General features: G+C 38.9%; 2 protein-coding genes across 2 annotated transcripts in view; one reads left to right on the forward strand and one right to left on the reverse strand.

Annotated features, from left to right (window-relative positions):
• Positions 1-19,342, forward strand: part of hiw (MYC binding protein highwire) — a 64,626-nt gene that overhangs the window by 23,109 nt on the left and 22,175 nt on the right. The gene's annotated exons all lie outside the window — the stretch shown is intronic.
• be (ben) lies at positions 1,018-14,349 on the reverse strand. The gene is made up of 6 exons (XM_002056898.4): positions 13,622-14,349; positions 6,124-6,394; positions 4,955-5,109; positions 4,589-4,878; positions 3,013-4,115; positions 1,018-1,543 (listed from the first exon to the last, which is right to left on the reverse strand). The coding sequence occupies exons 1-6, from the start codon at positions 13,844-13,846 to the stop codon at positions 1,083-1,085; spliced, it is 2,505 nt and encodes an 834-aa protein (XP_002056934.1). The 5' UTR covers positions 13,847-14,349; the 3' UTR covers positions 1,018-1,082.

Raw genomic sequence — 19,342 nt, forward strand, 5'->3', positions numbered from 1 at the left:
ATAAGTATGCCACACGCAAAGCGGCTTTTGTTTATGCAACCGAAGCATTTTCAACCCAATATGGCATCGGTTGACTGGCAAATGTGACTCAGTGTTCAGCTCAAGCACATTTAAGTGTATGATCTGTCGAAAATGTTGCTTGATATATAAGTAGTTCCCTAAACACATCTATAGAAGTGTTTCGTCTACGAACAGTTCAAAGTTAACAAAGTTTTGAAGCTGAAATTTGTACATAAGAAAAATTCTATCTCCAAGCTGAGAATTATATATAATATATATGTACATATATATAATAACATAGTCATATATGCAAGTTTGTTAGGCAAATGTGACATGATGAGCTTGGAGAATACAGTTGTCTGCGCATCGGACCAACAAGTGCGCAGTTGCCGGTTCAAATGTAGTAGCAATATCACAACTTTTATACAATAAATGTAGTTCGAATCCCCAAGAAAGGGAAAAACAAAATAAATTTTATAAAATTGAAATATACATTGGTTTTTTGGTTTTTTTTTTTTTTTCTTTAAATAAATTACAACAGATTAATAGTAGAATAAATCGTGAGCAGCAGCTGAAAGAGACGCGTATTATATGTAATCGGGAAAGAAAACTAGCCCACTTTTGTGACACTTTTTTCGATGGGGCAAATCAAGTATTAAATCGGGCGGAAATAAGACTTTCGCTTGCAAGCCAATTAAAGTTTTAGTTCGTTTTCTTGTCTTTGATTGTGAATGCTTAGCCTTCAGCTGACGAGATAGTAAGAATATCTTCGACACGCCGAAGAATTGATACCCTTTTAGACATTTGATTGTAAATGCTGAGTTTGATATTGGGAAAAACAGTATAAAAAAAACTGATAAATATATAGTGGTCCGATCTGGACCTAGCTAAAAGCTGAGAGACTAGTTAGCTGGACTTGGCTATATCAACTCGCCTGATCTGGAACATATATAGTTAATGGGTTTTGCGAATGTCTCCTTCTATGCGCTGCACATTTCATGACAAAAAAAAAAGGGGTATACAAAGTAAATATTGTTTTTGTTTAGTTATCACAAGTGTTTTTGTTATAATATTGGTTAGTTTTAGGCATCAACGTATTCAATTTCGTCGATTTTGACAGTCTCATCGCTCCCCCCCGAATGATTTGAGCCAGAATCTGGCGGCAACGCAGCCATATCCTCCATGGCGGCCAGGCTGGCGGCTCCGTCCAAGTACTGAAAGCTTCGCATGGTGTTGTGATTGCTGGGAAAGCGGGCCGGGCTGCCGGAGGTGGAGCTGGATTGATGATTGATGGGATGCAATTGTGACATCTCGAGATCTGGACGCATGTCGCGTGCATGGCGTTGCGTTGGCGGCTGGGCGGAAAATGTTGTTGTTAACAGTATGGGCGTGGCATCGGCAGTCTGACGCCAAACGGGCGTGGCATAGCTGGCATTGCTAACATTGCTCACACTTCGGACGGCGCGCTCCTGAGCTGTGGGTTGGCGCTGCAACTGGGCGTACTGCGGCAAAGCCTCCTGATCTTGTGGCATATCGCTCGCATCTGCAAATCGAGCGGAGAGCAATCGATTAGTTCACATACATATTTGCATAGTTGTGGTCAGTTAGTATGGAGGGTGAGAGAATATGCGCCCGAGAACGTGTGTGAGTGGAAGAGAGCAAATGTCCCAATAGCTAGAGAGACAGCGAGAATGAGAACAGAGACAGACAGACAGACGGACAGAGAAAGAGAGAGAGAGAGAGAGAGGGGGGGTGAGAGAGAACCGGCACCAATGTTTACTACAAATTAGAATTTTACAAATTTTATACCTTTTTGGTTAATGCGTTCCATAAATGTGCCTTGCTCTTAGTACCTGTGCATACTTTTGTGTGTGTGCCTGTGTGTGTGCGTGTCCCTATCTGTGTGTGTGTATATATATATATATATATATATATATATGTGTGTGTGTGTGTGTGTTATCGTTGCCTAGCGTATTAACAGAATGCATTCCACATATCTACAATCGTCTTTAATGGACACCAAATAACGCGTATTTTGCATTTGTGGAACGCATGTGGATCTTGTATGGATCGTGTTTTAATCTAACATGTTTATGCTTTTCAATGTGGCCAGCTTTTGAAATTATCAATTTTCTTACGGTGTGTATTCGCGATGCCCAGCATTTGCAATAATTGCGTGTTGAATTTCATGTATGGATCGCTTGTGGATCCCATGTTTAAGTTTATCCATTAGCTTCAGTTGGCACTGTTTAATGTGAATCGCAAGTCTTTATGCATTTCAGTGTGCCCAGCTTATTTCAAGTGTTTGCCTTATCGAGCTCTGTTTATTGTGGATCCCATGTAGATGCCAAATGATTTTTAGACATTCAGTGTGCCCAGCTTTGGCAATTTTCTAGCATTGCGTTTTGTGTGTGAATCATACATATCTATTCCATGTTTTCAGTTTTTTTGGACCAAATGTGCCCAGCTTTTCAAATTAATTTGTGAATCGTATGCGTGGATCCCATGTTCTAAGTGTGATTTGATCGATCCAAGCTTTTGCACTTGTGTGTTGCATGTCAGGTGTGGATCGCATGTGGAACGCATGTATTTTTTTTGTGTGCTACGTGCGCTGCTTACTACTGACTAACAATGTGTTGTGTTGTGTATCGTGTTTGTTGCTCAAAATATGTTAGTTTTTGGTTTTTGTTGTTGTTGTTGTTGTTGTTGTTGTGTTTAGTATATAGAATACATTGTTAATTTTGGTATAACAGATACATGGATATAGCATATAGAAATATTTAACGAAATACAATTGTGTTTGCCAGTTAAGTATCATAAAACTAGGCACACAAAAGAATTTCGGATTAAACATAAAATATATGCGCACAGCCAAAAAAAAAAATTAGATGCGTAAATTGTACATCGATAAATATTCTTATATATGTAATATATATCTATATATATATATATATATATATATAATCAGGCACGTGTGGAACAGCATTTGCTACGCTCAATTGCCATACTCACTGGCTTCTGAATTGTAGGGCTCCGAGTAGAAGGAGGTTGCCGCCGCGTCCATTGGATCCGATGGCAATGAGTATTGTGCGGATAGCAATGGCTCGGCATAGATGGGCTCCTGATCGTTTGATTCGTGCGTTGGCGCTGTGGGCAGCGGTGAGTGCTGATGATGATGATGATGATGATGATGATGTTGCTGATGATGATTGGCAAGTGTATAATTGTCGTCATCTTTTTTACTGTGCGCCGTTGCCATATGATTGGCGAGCACACGATTCGATGCATCGGATAATTTTTTCAAATGCTGCGTCAACTGCATTACCGCATCCGAGCATTGTTCGGGCGTTAGCCTGTTGCTGATCAATTTCTTGATTAGCTTTTTGGCCACACTATCGTCCGATCGCATTGACAAACGCTCGTGATCCTTTTCCAATATATTGCGATCCGTGTCCGACAATATGCAAGTATCGCGCGAACGTGCACATTTGCATTTGCCGCACAAATAACACGCAACGAGCACAATCGCGCCGCAGGCCAGCATGACGCCGAATACAATCAGGATAACCATGTCGTTCGAGATGCCCTTCATTTGTTGTTCGCGCTCCTGTTCCGTATAGAAATTATCGCGATACCATTTCATGGTATGGCCGCCAATGCAGCGCAATGTGGTCCGATTGACGCCGCACACCTCGTTCACGTAACGCCGCAAATGCACCTGGCTGGCATTGAAGCATCTGTCCAAACGCTTGCCCAGCTGGCAATAGAGCTCCGAGCTGAGATCATGATCGGTCAGCGTGGGCAGCCAGCGTTTGCCATCGTCACAGCTGCACTCATGATCCACGGTTATTGCGCGCACCTCACAATTGCTAAAGTTGAGGCTATTCGGCTGCGGATTGCCCAGCCAATTGTTCACGAACGTGCAATTGGTACGCTTGCGATGATCCTGGTTAAGTTGCATGGCCGCAAAGTTACCAAAATGATTGTCCTCGATCGCAATCAGCTCGCCATTGTTCACATGGATCCAGTTATCGCCCAGATACTTAATCCAGTTCCTTTCGAAATACACAAAGACGCTGTGCACCAATATCGCGTCCTCCTTGATCGTATCAATGCTGCAAGTGGACAACGAGAAGCTTGTTAGTTAGTTGATTATGGATGAACTAGCGGATTTTGCAGGTGGCAAGTTGTGTTACTTTTTCACACATTTGCCGCACCTAGCTAAGATAAAATGCAATCGTACTATGCTATACAAAAGCCTTGACACCTAGACACTCTATCATAATCCACTGCTGGGGACTATTGTGCATATAATCGAATATTAGAAATATTGGGGAATCATATCTATCTGCGAATGATAACTCAGAGTACAGTCGCATTCATGCAGACGAACATACGATAATCAATATCTTATCCTTATCTTATTCTCCTATCCTTCTTTCTTCCTGTTTGTCTTTATCTCTTGATTATCGTGAATATAATCCCAAACGATGCGTATTCCTATTCCTGCCAGACAAAAAGCTATTCGATTTGCAAAATCTTAAGCCTGCTCATAACCTATGCCCTACTTTTTGTCTTATGCACTCACGTATTCTCCTTGAGCGTCAGCTTGGATATGCCGCTGCCCATGATGGCTTTGCTGTCGATGGTGCCGATCTGTGTGCCCGTAATGGAGACGTGCTCGCTGAACAGTTTGCTGGTGAGGGCCCGCTCCTCGATCTTCCCGATGCGACAGTTCTCGAAGGCCAGTTGATTGATGTTGGTCACATCGAAGGCCTGGCTCTGAACGCTGCCAATGGTGCAATTGATGAACACGATTTTATTCATCGATACATCGAATCGGTTGATGTGCTCGATGTGCGCGTTTTCGATATGCAGCTGCAATTATTGATTGAGATTATTTTGTTATAAAATAGTTTCACATTGTATAGATTTAACTATTTGTTATGCTCACATTCACGTAGGACTTGAGAATCGGATTGAAGGACTTCTCGTTTATCACCAGGCTGCGTATGTTCGTAAAGTTGCACGACATGTTCATATTGATGAAGGCATTCGTGAACAATACCAACAGATCGCTGTTCTCCACACGTAGCTTGATCTCACCACCTGTCAGAAAACAGAGAGAGAGAGAGAGAGAGAGAGAGAGAGCGAGAGTTTTATATTAAATCTAGCACTCAACTGCTTTAAGTATGTCTAATTGCGCCTATTTAGCTCAATAAATCTCTTCCTGCAACTTAATTAAACTGTCTGAACACAATTATTCACACTTAAAGCTCTGAATTACAGCTTTTTGTCTCTTCTATTTATGATATTGCAGTTCAAAGCTTTTCCTAGCTAGCTTTTAGCTTACAGCTGAATATCAATAAATATGATCAATAATATTAAAGCTCTTTTACATATTCCAACTTTTTTTACCTTTAAGTAATGTGCAAAGCTTTGCTTTAGTAAGTCTGCAGCATACAGAATGTATCCAATAATTGTTGCTTTTTAATAAAAAAAAAAATGTTGAAGCTTTTGTTTGGTGCTTTAAGTGGTCCTTAAAGCTGTTTGTCTACAGTTTAAGCGCTGAAAGCTTTACAAAAACATTTTGTTTTGCTTTTATGTTGATATTGAAAACATTTACTTAGTTATTTCTCAAAATATTAATGCTTGCTTAAAGCTCTCTTAAGTTTGTCCACACATCTATGGTTTTCAAATTGTGTTAAGAGCATTCTTTCATGGGCTTTAGCTTTATTGTAAGCTTCTCACTAACAACGTAAAGCTTTTGCAGCAAGATTAAGGCTTTGTGTTCTAAATACTACTCGAACTTCTTATTAATTTTCGTTTCTTTAGTTGACATCGACTAAGCTATTGCTTAGTTGGCGCTATGCATGCTATCTATTCAGAATATTAAAGCTTGCTTAAAGCTTTTAAAACTTCCTCCACACTTTAAAGCTTTTCAAGTCATGTTAAGACCCATCTATATCAGTTTTAAGCTTTAATGTGCTTCAGTTTTTTAGCTGGTTTTATTTAGTTTTATTTTAAGCTTCTCACTAAAAACTTAAAGCTTTCACAACAAGCTAAAAGCTTAATCGACTTTATGTAAATTTGTTTACAAACAAGAATAGTTCGTTAACTTACCTGAAAGCGAATAGTTGCGCACAAATACAGAGCTTACGCCGAGTATCTGCAGATCCGGATAGCCAGCCAGATTGCCGCGAAAGGCGTTATCTATCAATTCCACCTGATCATTGCCATTGGGTATATTCGGTCCCTTGACCACAAACCGATTCACGCGGTTCTGCTGAAAGAGGCCGCCATGCAGTTCAAATTCAGTTCGATCCGTCAGCGTCAGTTCCATGCCGTTGATATTTGCCGGCACCGAGTACCTACTGTCCAATATGGGCGACAGCTGCGAGGAGAAACACATAGAGAGGGAGAGAGAGAGAGAGAGTGTGTGTGTGAGCGAGAGAAATTCAGTTGTGCCCCACTAGGGCAGAGGCACAGAGACAGAGGCGTGGCAGACCAGACACCACGTCACTTTTTCTTTTTTTTTCCATGCTGCTTGTGGCAAATATTTCTATGTTTGCCCTAACAAAGGGTCTCACGATTTTGTCAAGCTCCAAAGATATTGCGCAAATATACATAATTGATAAATATCGATATATAACAACACAATTTGAGCTTAGCTTATGATAATATAATCCGTTATGTCGCTTCTTTTTGTGTGAAAATAATATTAGTTTCATTCAAAATCGATAAATATCGATAAACACTTCCTGTAAGAGATTTACGTGTTCTGCCTAGCAAAGTTCTTATTTTAAATGGAATAATATATCGATAGACATATGTGAACGAATGTAAAGCTTGGTTTTTTTCTCGTATTATTTCCTACCGATAACTATTTCGATAACTATCGTTATCTCCATCTGCGTAAGCTGCTGAAGTTAAACAACCTAGATCTAGATTGTTATAGCTTTAATGTTTATTACATTTTACTGCATCACTTGCCAATCAATTTTCAGATGTGTTTAATAAACTTCTTATATTTTTTGCAAATCGATAAATATCGATAGAGAACAAAACCCCTTTTTGCTGATATGTGACCACTTGTTGTGTGCGAGTTATCGTGCGATGCAAAATCGATAAATATCGAGAAGGAAAATACGATATATTCAGTTGAGGCCCATTAATTATGGCAAAATATCAATTCTTTTGTCTCGCTGCAATCCAAAACGATAACTAGCGATATATTTTAACTTTTGCTCTAGGGTATTACAACTTGGACTCGAACTCGTTTTCACTTTTGGCGTTTAGTTACTTTTTATGTGCTGCTCCGTTGTCGATGTGACGCTTGACTTACATTTCTTGTGCCCGGGTGCTTGCTATTATTTTTAAATGTCTGTTGTCGCGACAACAACAACAACAACAACAACGACGACGACGACAACAATTGCAGCTTTGCTGCAGACAACTGCAAGTTGACCGCAACGTTCATTGCTCCAGCCCCAACAGAGACATTGCACGAATGTGTGCGAGAGCAATTTTCTTATTAAATTAAAGGAAAATAGTTTGACTTCCAAGTGCTGGGGTGACTGCAACAACAACAACAAAAACATCAACAACAACAACGTGCTGGTTACTGACGATCGTGTTGATTGTCAGATTGTTGGACTCGAGTCTCAGTTGGCAAGTGCGACTCTTTGTACCCTTGCAGAGGGTATTCAAATTTGTGTAATGCTCAGCTGGAGACATCTCCGATTGCATTTGGTATAGATATATACATATATATATATATATATATATTCTAGATCAGCAGCCGACTTGACTTGCGAACTTATCTCACAGTTGTAAGGCCATTTTCTCAAAATATAAAAGTTTATAGTTTATAAATCTTAATGGAAATAAGTAAACATAATTAGTTAAATTTATCTATTTACGAAACGCCTGAGTTTTTGTGCCATGTTTTTCAAATTCTTGGGTAAATTCGTAAATTCTTGCCAATAATAAAATATATTTATTTGTTTAGTTAATAAAAACAGCAAAGTCAACGGAAGGTTTCCATATTCGGAAATTATTTTCTTTTCTTTTTTACTAACAAAATTTATTTTTCCGCTATGCGTTCTTGAGACCGGATGCGAAGTCTACAAGACACGCACACACTGCGAAAATGGGAATTTCACAAAATAAAATGCACGACGATCATATGTTATGTTACATATTAACATATGTCATGTAACATAATTATGTTATGTGCTGTGTGCTGTTAATTTTCTGCCTCAGCATAGATCGCAATCAGTTGCAATCAAGTTAGATAGTCTTATGACACACTCTCTCACACACATACTCTGGCACTCTCTCTTTCTCTCACTCACACACACACACACTCTCTCCCTCTCCCTCACTTACTCACACACTCAAAGCTATTGTGAGTCTACGTGCAAAGTTAAATGTCTGATTGACTTCCGCATAATTCTCGCAAATCCAACTGTTCGTCGCCCGCCGTATTTGGTTCACAATTGCAAAGTGAACAAAATGAGGGGGGGGGGGGGGGGGCGTGGCGTACCATTGTTATAACAAAAACTTACAGCCGTTTAAAATAATGATTAATATATATTTATCTATATATGCATATTCCCCCCAAGTTATAATTTCTCTATGTCTCAACGTTTTTCGAACTTTAGTAATTCGCAATATCTAATCTATACAATGAATCATGACGATCAGGAACTTTAGTAATTCGCAATATCTAATCTATACAATGAATCATGACGATCGAACCGAATTATTCACATAATCCTCAACTATTTATTTTGACCCAAATCTAGTTTATAGTCATATTTGCTCTTTAAAAAGTTATGTATTTTGCAAGATATTCCAATATATCGGAATTATATGGCATATAAAGACATAGTTCCGACGACATATCTCTCGCCTAGTATATTTTTCCCACTCGTCTGATATGCATGAGTCCTAAATGACGAAATTATTACAGCTAAACAGAGAGAGCGAGAGAGAGAGGGGGAGTGAAAGAGGGTGGTGGGGGAGGAGAGAGAGAGAGAGCATGAGAAAGGGGAGGTGGGGGGAGTATTGCACTGTTAGTGGCACCTGACTTGATTTATTTTCTTTTCTGCCCCATCCCTTTCTTCTCCTTTTCTTTTTCTTTCGAGCCCCCCTACCACACCCCCTCCCTCCCTCACTTGTGCTTGCGGTTCATATTATTTTTTTGTTGCTGTAGTCTGCGCGCAGCTGCGACAATTTCCAGAATTGGCAGCGACGCAACAATTGTTGCCCGCCCCTCTCTCACTCTCTCTCTCTCTCACCTACCCGCCCCTTCTCCTGCTCACCCTCCGCGCCCCTACTCTTCGCTCTTGTACATGTATTCTGCATATACATATGTATTTTCAGACATTTGCGGTTTATTATTGTTATTATTCATATTAATGTGGCTGCCAGCTATTGTTATATGTTGTTTGTTTGTTTGTTTGTTTGTGTGTGTTTGTGCGTTCTCTCCCTTCCCCTCCCCACCCCCCCCTACCCCCCTTGCCCGTCTGTTGTTGTTTTATTGCATTTAGTTTACAACCCATCACTCAGCTTGGAATTGGCTTTGCTTTGGGCGCAATTTAGTGAATTGCTCCGGTTCTTTTTTTTTCAGTTTTCTGTTTTCTTCTCATTTCGTCTTCGTTTCTTGCAAAGCGGAAATTTCAATTAAGTTCTGCTTTGTTATCTTTCGATGGATTAGCTGTAAACTTGCATGTATCAACTTTTGAGAGGGCATACATGCACACATGCATACATGCACACATGCATACATGCACATATGCACACATGCACACATGCATGCATGTGTTTATATGTATTAGGGCCCACTTGTAAGGCATTATCTATATTTAGAGAACTTCTCTGTGCAGCATTTGTGTGCTTTTAACTTTGTCTCGCTTCTTCTCGCTCTTCATCTGCTGCTTATTCTTATTTTTCTTGTTGTTGTTGTTGTCCCACCGACTGCACTTTTCCCAATTTTCCAGCGCATTTTTTGTCGCCGTCGCATTTATATTTAGAGCCCAGCAACTGGAAGTTATCTAAATACATATATATATACAAATATATATATATATATATATATTTATATATATGTTATATATAAAGAGGCGGGGCGGGGCGCTGTGGGCGGAAATAGCAGCCAACATTCGGCTACATATATGCTTGCATATGTGTGTGTGTGTGTGTGTGTGTGTATATATATATATGCACATAAATAAGCCAAACTGAAAATCAATTTAAAATAAATTATGATGTGCATTTGCGTTGAAGTTTTTCGCGGCACATGGTGAGAATATTTTACAGTTTTCTTCTTCTTATTCTTCTTCTTGTTGTTGTTTTAGTTGAAAGAGGAACAACAACACACACATCTACACACACACATACACACACACATGTGTGTGCCTTATGGCGTGGCAGGATTTTCCAATAGCCGAGCGCACAGCAAGCGACCTTTTTTTTGTCTGTGGCTCACGTTCGCGTATCTGTCAGATACAATTGTATCTGCAAGTCTACGTGAGTCACAGATTGTGCGCATTGTCCGGCCAAACTGTTGCCCAGCCCCGATAAGCGACGAAGTCGGTCTTGTGTATTAAAAGCAAACATTTCCCGATCATTGTATGTACATAATATATGTATATATATATATATATATCAGTTTCCTATATTCCTATATCTTCTCACCTTTGGCCAATTATCAGCTGATTATGCTCAAAAAAGGGCGGGCATATTGATGGAATGCCATTTCTTGGGCTTATCTAATTGAACTTCAGTTTATTTTATATAATTGCTGTATGTGAATACAAAAATCAACCCAAACGGGTGAAAAGAAAAGAAAGAAAAGAAGAAAATGACGACAAGAGCGTTGCAATGCCTGGCAATACTTTCTAAAAAAGTTCAGAATTTGCAAATCAATTGAAAATGTTTTTCCGAATATTCACAAAGAACAAAACATTTGTTCAGTTAAGTTTGTGCTTGAATTGGAATTTGGGCTATATTTTCTGGCACTTCATTGACTTGACGAGATATCTTTAGTTTCTTTCATAACATACAGATTATAAAGACGAATGTGCCATAAATCGCAATTGCCATTGGATCTTGATGCTTGCTGTATACAAGAAAACATAAATTTGCTTGCTTGAAGATGATTTTTGGAGCATGCAAATGGATCTATAACCAGACTATAACTGTATATAGATATAGGTTGTCTGTATATAAATTGTAATACAAATTGATATTTATGCAAATGAAACATGTGCTCCCGCCGGGCTGGTCCAAAGACTTGCTTTTGCCACTTGATGGATTTCTTAGTAGCTCTCGTGCCCATTTCCCATTTCCCATATCCATTTCAATTTCATTTTCCACTCGCATTTGGTTTTAAGTACCCATTTCAATGGTATTTAAACAGTCATATTCCTAAAACAAACACACTCAACGAGAGAGCGTGAGAGAGAGCGTGAGAGAGACACATTTCGAAACAATCTTCGCGTCTCGCTCTAGAGCGCGTTGTATGTTATTTATGTGCCTCGCATTGGAAAACTAAACATTTTGTTGATTTCAAAATGTGGAAAAATTGGTGCGTATTTTGAGCGCTTTGATACCCTGTAGATAATGTAAATAGCTTTTTGAGAGTTTAATTAACGCACTTTTATTTCATGTTATCGATAAAGTTATCGGGCAATTCGATCGATAAATATCGATTTGTCATGCGAGAACGGAAATTTGCAAATATTTGAAACTTTTTTTTTTATTAAACAAACGAGTTTATTTATCTTTCTTTTACTGTTATGTGCTTTCGGTATCTGATTATGAAAAATTATCGATAAATCTTCAGGCTGAGATTTGGCTTTTCAGTGGACATACATAGGTCAGAGATTATAAGAGCTCGAAGCATCAAATTAACAAATTTACAAGGCAAACAAGTTTATTAAACACGCGTTTCTTTTAATATTCGATACGATAGTTTTCGGTCCTTTTGACAACATCGATAACTATCGGTTTGCCATGCGCCTTTTAACGTAATTTATTTAGAGAATTGATCATTTCAAATCTATTCAACATTTTATCAAACAACGAACGAGTTAATTACTTTTCTTCTTTAGCTTTTCTCATTTTCATATTATCAATAAATATACAAAGGGAAACTTGGCTTTTTAGTGAGCATAGCTAAAAGATTACAGAAGATCGAAAAGCATAAAATTTAAAACATTTTAGGAATATTTAACTTATCGAATAGCTTTCTGTTTCGCATCATGAATATGGATTTCAAGACTTGGTTCTTTGAGCATAGCTAGAACTAGAACTGCTTCTTGTCTCAGATACAGATACAGAAATAGATACAGATACAGATACAGCTGCAGATACAGCTAAAGTATAGGCAGATACATATTAACAACCGTTTGACTTCTATTTTGTACTCACAGTTAACTCTCCCCCTAAACATTCTTTGATTGTATCGTTAACTTTGCACAGTCTCCCACATGAGGGAGGAGTGAGGGGGTTGGTGGAAAAGTCAAGAGTTCTATAGCATATACATTTTTAGCTATGTATCTACAAAATGCCGACACACACACACAATCGCACACATCAGCTGTCACGCCATTCGAGCGACGGCGGCAATTGGCTGTCGCCACGCCCACTTCCGGTTAAACGCCCATGCCTCGATTTAGTTAAAAGTTATAGTTAAATTTATCAGCCATTTAAGTTATTAAACATTTAAGTTATTAAATAATAACTATACACTATACCCTTAACTCCGCTTGGTAGAGATCAGAAGGCACTGATCGATTCCAGCGCAAAATAAACCAAATAAAAAAAAAAAAAAAAAAAAAAATTTATCAGCAGCAGCAGCAGCAGCAAAATGCATCCGGAAGCAGGCGGCGACAACAACAGCAACAACAACAAAAGCGAATCGCGCCCCAAAACTTGCAGCAGACAGAAAAACCAAAGATAGACGGACAGAGACACACACACACACATGCGCACGCACACGCACACGCACACCTGCCTTACACCTGATTCATTAACATAACCAGTTGAACTGGTTGCTTTATTGTTCTTTTGAGCTGGTTCGTTTTGCCCGTTAATTGCCCGCCCGCTTTGTGAGTTTATTTACGTTTTGAATCTTTGACAAACGAGTGCGCACAACTACATGCACGCACACACATACACACATACATACATGTATATATATATGTATATATGTATGTGCATATAAGCATATATGCAGACAAAATTGGCGTACACTTGCCAAAAGTCTGTGGGCCAAGACGGCATAACAATGCGTTCCATTAAAGAGGCAACTGTTCCGATATATGTGCACACAGGCGGCACTCGCTAAAACGCACCCATCATAAATGGCTATAGTTAACGAGATCAAGAGTCAGATCAGAAGTCAAGTGAAGTTCAGCTTCAGTTTATTTGTTTTACTTTCATTTCACTGTATTTATTTTTATTTTTATTTTGTTTTTCACATTTGCAAGCGAAATATTTGCATTAGCGCGCTTTTACTGTAGAATTTGCAATTGGAAACACTTTCAGCACAGAATGGAACGTTTAGTGGGAACAGTTCGATAAACTAAATTCAATTGGGCACACTTACCGATTTGTTATGCGCATAGTCGCATATGACCGTTAGGCCGTGACAATGGCAGGGTATGCATATGCTCTGCGGCCCCCCCTCGCCCGCATCTCTGCTGCCCCGCCTGATGCTGTGAACAGCAGCATCAGCGCCAGCCAAGTGCAGACAGAGAAAAACCAATGTCCAGCACATGATCGAGGTTTTGGCGCTGTTCCCACTGCTGGAGGGGGGCAACCGCTTCTCCATGTTGAGCTATCTCTTCCTTTGACTGTTCTGTTCCCTGAACTGTGTCCGTCTCTCTCTCTCTCTCTCTGTGTTGGGTGTTGTTGTTGGGGGTTTGGAGTTGAGAAAATTCGTTGTTTATCTTCTTCTTCGTTTTTGTCTTGTTGTTGTTGTTGTTTCTAGAAGATTTTGCACTTTTGCTACCGATTGATTCACAGCTTGCGACTACACATGCAATATACACATATGTTTATATATATATATGTGTTGTGTGTGTTTGTGGTTGTGTTTAAGAATTTCGTCAAAATCTTCTTTTGCTCATATAATATACACATTAATGTTGCTCGTCATCAACAGAAATATTTTTTTTTTATTCAACACAAAAAAGAATAAGAAAAAAATGTTTTAAATTCATAAACTCGTTAAAAAAAAAAAAAACGAAGAAAATACTAATTTTTAGCCGTTCAAACAGACGCTCGTCAGCCCAGCTGCCACACACAACCGTTCGTTTCCGAATTTCAATGTGAACTGAACTGATCTAGCAAGCAAGTAGAACGCTTGCTTGTTGAAGTCAGAGCCGACAATCTCTCACTCTCTCTCTCTCGCGCGCTCTCTTCTAACGATTGCCTTATGCATTCGTGTGGGCAACAGTGTTGCCTATTTAGATTTTTTCCCGTCAGATCTGGCTTTTTTGAAAGTCTGACTGCGGAAAAAAATGGAAAACAGCGGGCAGCGGGATTTCTATTTGATATTAACAAAAATGTGTCGAAACTTGAAATGAGCAAAGTTGGCATCATTATTGAAAGGAAAGCGTGAAGTTGGCATGTTGCTAAGTATTACTATCGCGGCTCACACCACTAAGGCAATAAATTTCACAACTTGATAAACTTTTGACTTGTAAAATGACGAAAACTGTTTATAAACAGTTTTGAGCAGTTTGTATGCTATGCAATTCGATGACAGCAGCACGGCTAGCCGAATAAAAATGAAACGAAACAAATGCAAAAATATATTTAAAAATGCTTTGGCTCCTCATTTCCGTGGGGAACTGCAAAAAGATATGTGTGATGCCAAGTTAAGTTTGCTGTTGGATGAAATAACAAACAGTAATTATCTGCATTTAGACAGCATTAGCGAGTCCTTGAATTTGTTGTATACTCTATTACTTTAAATGAAAATGTCAAACAAAAAATACCTTTAAAATTTTAGCTTGTTTTTAACCAAAATTTGGCTGTTTTGCGCGTTTATTTTTTAAAGTAGATCTAGCATTTTTGGTTTCTCAATAAATGGCAACACTGGTGCACAAAGCAGCACAGCTAGCAAGCAGGCGGCAGACAGCGTTTAGTTTTAATGTCTCTTTAGCTTATCTCATTTAAGCTCTCAACTGGCTCACTTGCTCTCCGCTCTCTGAAATTTTTTTTCCCTGCCATTCATATAATGGCTCTCTTGGAATCAGCTGAGAGCTGTCTGATTCTTAAGTTTTCTTATGTTTTCTTTTCGTTATGACAAAGAAAAGCAGAACACACAAGTACAATTGTTTGTATGTGTGTGTGTGTGTGCGTGTGTGTTTGTATAGGGACATGTTTGTTCTTGTTGTCTGGCGATAAATCGCAGCCACAAATCCGTTTGATAAGAGATTCATCAATAAGCAACTATGTATACATACATGCATATGAACATATGTAAATACACTTGCATACATACATACAGTATGTCAATAAAGTGTTTTCACTAGCAAAAAAAAGACACATATTTTAGGTTTACTTGAACATAAATGTACTTTAAAGTGGGAATATTTTTTAATATGTATATAATTTATTTCGGTTCGTTATTTTTCCTAGAACATAACGCCAGAAAAATTATAGAAAAAACTTTATACAAACATTTTATTCAAATTCTATGCTGTCAACAAAGTGTTTTTACAGCTACGGTAAATTGTTTTGATACTCTCTTTTGAACTATCCCGTTAGATAAAAAACTTGACATTAATCGAATTTTATACATACATATATATATATATAGGCTATTGTGATTGTATTAAAGTTTTATAAATTGAAAAGTGGGTTCTAAGTGGAAATTATTTATAGCTCATGCGATGCATGCCATAAACTGTCTCAGAGAACAGTTTGAGGGTATTTCAATTGGGTGACAGACATACATACATATGTGTGTGTGTGTGTGTGTGTGTGCCCCTGGCCCGTTACTTAATTGCTGCTATTTAGAAAGTCTGAGACCCATTGGCAATATCTGCTTAGGGTCCCTGTAAGTGGAGCGCGCGACTTGGCAATCAATTTGCGTTCCATTCCAGCGGATGTTGCACCCTCCCCCTCTCTCTACCCCACCTTCTCTCTCACTCTCTCTCACTCTCTTTCTCTTTCGTTAAGCCATTGCAACTGTCAATGCGGGCTCAACTGTTCCCAGCCCTTAGTTTTGGTGCGTCAATTATTGGATCGTTGAATCGGTGATTCAATTGTAAATTTTGGCTATTACTTAATTTCTCAGTTGAAGTACATACATACATACATACATACATATATATATGTCGGAACAGAGAAATCACTTTCTTTGCAATTAGGCATACTGGCAGTACAGCAAGTCCCGAGTGTCGTTATAGTCACAAAATAATTATATTTTTAGGAGCGAGCACGTCTGTTCTCTATGACTTCCACTTTTAGAATGAATAATTTTCATCGTCCTCGAGCATACTACTCATGCTCTTGTCATTCTATATTCTTCTCTGACTTTTAGTACTGTTAGTGAACATTCAACACTATAGCAAACTGGACGTTATACAACACACTCGGGCCATGCTCGGCAGAGACTATCTTTTTTTGTCTCACACCATGCTTTCAGTAGCAACCCTAATACAAGTAGGACAGTTATGTTAAATAGCAGTACCTTCTGTCAAATTCTCTGATTCTTACTAACACTTAATCGTTAGCATTCAAAATAATACTCACAATAATTTATTGGATACACGACACGGCCTTCCTGACATTTCACACGTCCTCGTGTGTACATTTCGCTTAGATCATGCCATAGTCAAAATTGTTGGGTAAAATTTATTAGTCATTACTTTACTTTAAGAATAGCTTTACAAACAGCAGTATCATCGGTCATTGTAGGTTTTATTTTTTTTTTTTTATTTGTTGTTGTTCTGTCATCACACGTCTATAGGCTCTTGCTGCCCAGCAACGATAACATGGAGCGGATCCATACAGGTCTTTCAACCTCTGACCCCCGCCATAATATCACCCGCTTCAGCACGCCATGATCGAGCACTTGTGCACGGCGTGAGTATTATGGTGCGGTCTTAGCCATCGTGTATGAGCCCAACCGCACTCTCTCTTAGTGCCACAGTGTCTTGAGCAATGTCCTCAACATTGTCACACTCATCATCTCTCAAATCTATCAACTCCTCCGATACATTGTTGCTTGGAAAAGCTCGCAAATACTCATGTGCATACTTAAACGTGCGCTTACTCGTCAATGACTTTAATAAATATCTGTCTCCATCAAGTATTTCGATTATCTCAAAAGGTCCCTTAAACTTGGGATCTAACTTCGTTTGATTTCGTTCTTCCCTCTTGAGTAGGACATGATCACCAAGCTTATATTTTACAATTTTTGCTTTATTTTTATCAAACCTAGCCTTATCATATTTAGCGTTATTCACCATGTTATCTTTCGCTTGTGCTCTTATTAAATCTTTATCAATTGTTTTTTCATCTGATATTGTTATCATTCCTAACGGCCTTGCCTCTTTACCGATTAGCAATTCTAACGGACTATATTTCGTTACACGATTTGTCGTGCAATTTATTGCCAGCTGTATGTCTTTTAAAGCGTCTTGCCAGGATCGCTGACTACTCTCAACCGCTGTGAGCATGCTCTTCAAGGTGCTCATGACACGCTCTACTTGGCCGTTTGCTCGACTGGCGCCCGTCGCAATCAGGTGTAAACCTATCTTCTGCGAAGAACAAAATTCCCTAAACCTTGTGCTAGCAAAACATTTACCCTGATCAGCTATGATGCGTGCCGGCACTCCGAATAGTGCAACAGTTTCTTTGACTGCCTTAATGCAGTTTTCCGTATTAAGGTTCAGCGTATGTTGAAGGTGAACAAATTTTGTGAATGCATCAACTTGAACTATGATGTACTCTTTTAAGTCGTTTTTGCCACTTAATTTTCCGGTTATATCAATATGCACAGTGTGCCAGGGTATGTCATCTTTAGGAATCGGGTGCATTTCTATTTGTAGCTTACCAGATGGTGGTTTTGACACTCTACAGGTAATGCAATTTTCTACAAACTTTTTCACATACTTAGACATCTTCTCGAACCAGTAGTTGGCATACATTTTGTCTAGAGTTTTCTTCCACCCTAAATGCATTATGGCTTCGTGAACATTGTTAATGACTGACCATCTAAAGGCTCTAGGTATTACAGGCAAACATTTTGTGCTGCCATTTCTTTGAATCCTTCGATATAATACTCCTGCTCTCAATTCGTACGACGCTGAGATAGCTTCTCCCATCTTATGGTTTCGCAATTTTAAGGTTATGGAAGCAATGTCAGAATCTCGTTGCTGTTCGGCTAGAAGCCAATCGTCGGTTATCTCAGCTAGGTTTATGTGCATTTCAACCGTTTTCGCTGAGGATTTATAATCAGTAGGCAACGGATTGCACGAGAAAAAATCAGCATGTAACATGCGTTCTCCCTTCCTGTATTCAATGCTGAAATCAAATGATTGCAGATATGCCCACCATCTATGTACCCTTGGGGTAAGGTTAATTTTTTTGATACTTGCTTTCAGGGAGTTGCAATCTGTATGCACAATAAATTTTTGACCATGTAAATAATGGCGGAAGTGTCTTACTGCGTTGTAAACTGCGAGGGTCTCAAGCTCGTATGAATGATATTTTGCTTCAGCCATTGTCGTACATTTGCTGTAATATTCAATGACTCTGGGTCTATTTTCTATCTTGTGCATTAAAATAGCACCATATCCAATAGAACTTGCGTCTGTATGTAATTCAATTGGCTTTAGTGGATCGAAAATTGTCAAAACGGAGTCATTAGTCAAAATTGATACGATTTTTTGACGAATTTCCTCATATTCCGGCTTCCAGACAAATTTATTATTCTTGGAGGTGAGATTATATAAAGCTTTCATCTGCTCAGAAAATTTTGGTACGAATTGCCTAAAATACGAGGCTAGGCCTATGAATTGTCGCACCTGCGTTACTGACTGCGGTGACGGCAATTCGGCCAACGCTTGTATCTTGCGTGGATTTGGTCGAATTTGACCCGCTTCAACCAAGTATCCTAAATATTCTATGCTTGTTTTCAAGAACGAGCATTTTGTAATGTTAAATGAGAATCCAGCTCTAGACAAGTTTTCCAAGACCGTTTGTAGCCTTTCAAGTGCCTCTTCCTTTGTCTTCGCTAGAATTAACACGTCATCTATATAGACGATGGCATACGTTTGAGCCAAATCACCCAATGCTCTCACGATTG

Source organism: Drosophila virilis, chromosome X (assembly GCF_030788295.1).
Source record: "Drosophila virilis strain 15010-1051.87 chromosome X, Dvir_AGI_RSII-ME, whole genome shotgun sequence".
Classification (NCBI taxonomy): Eukaryota; Metazoa; Arthropoda; class Insecta; order Diptera; family Drosophilidae; genus Drosophila; species Drosophila virilis.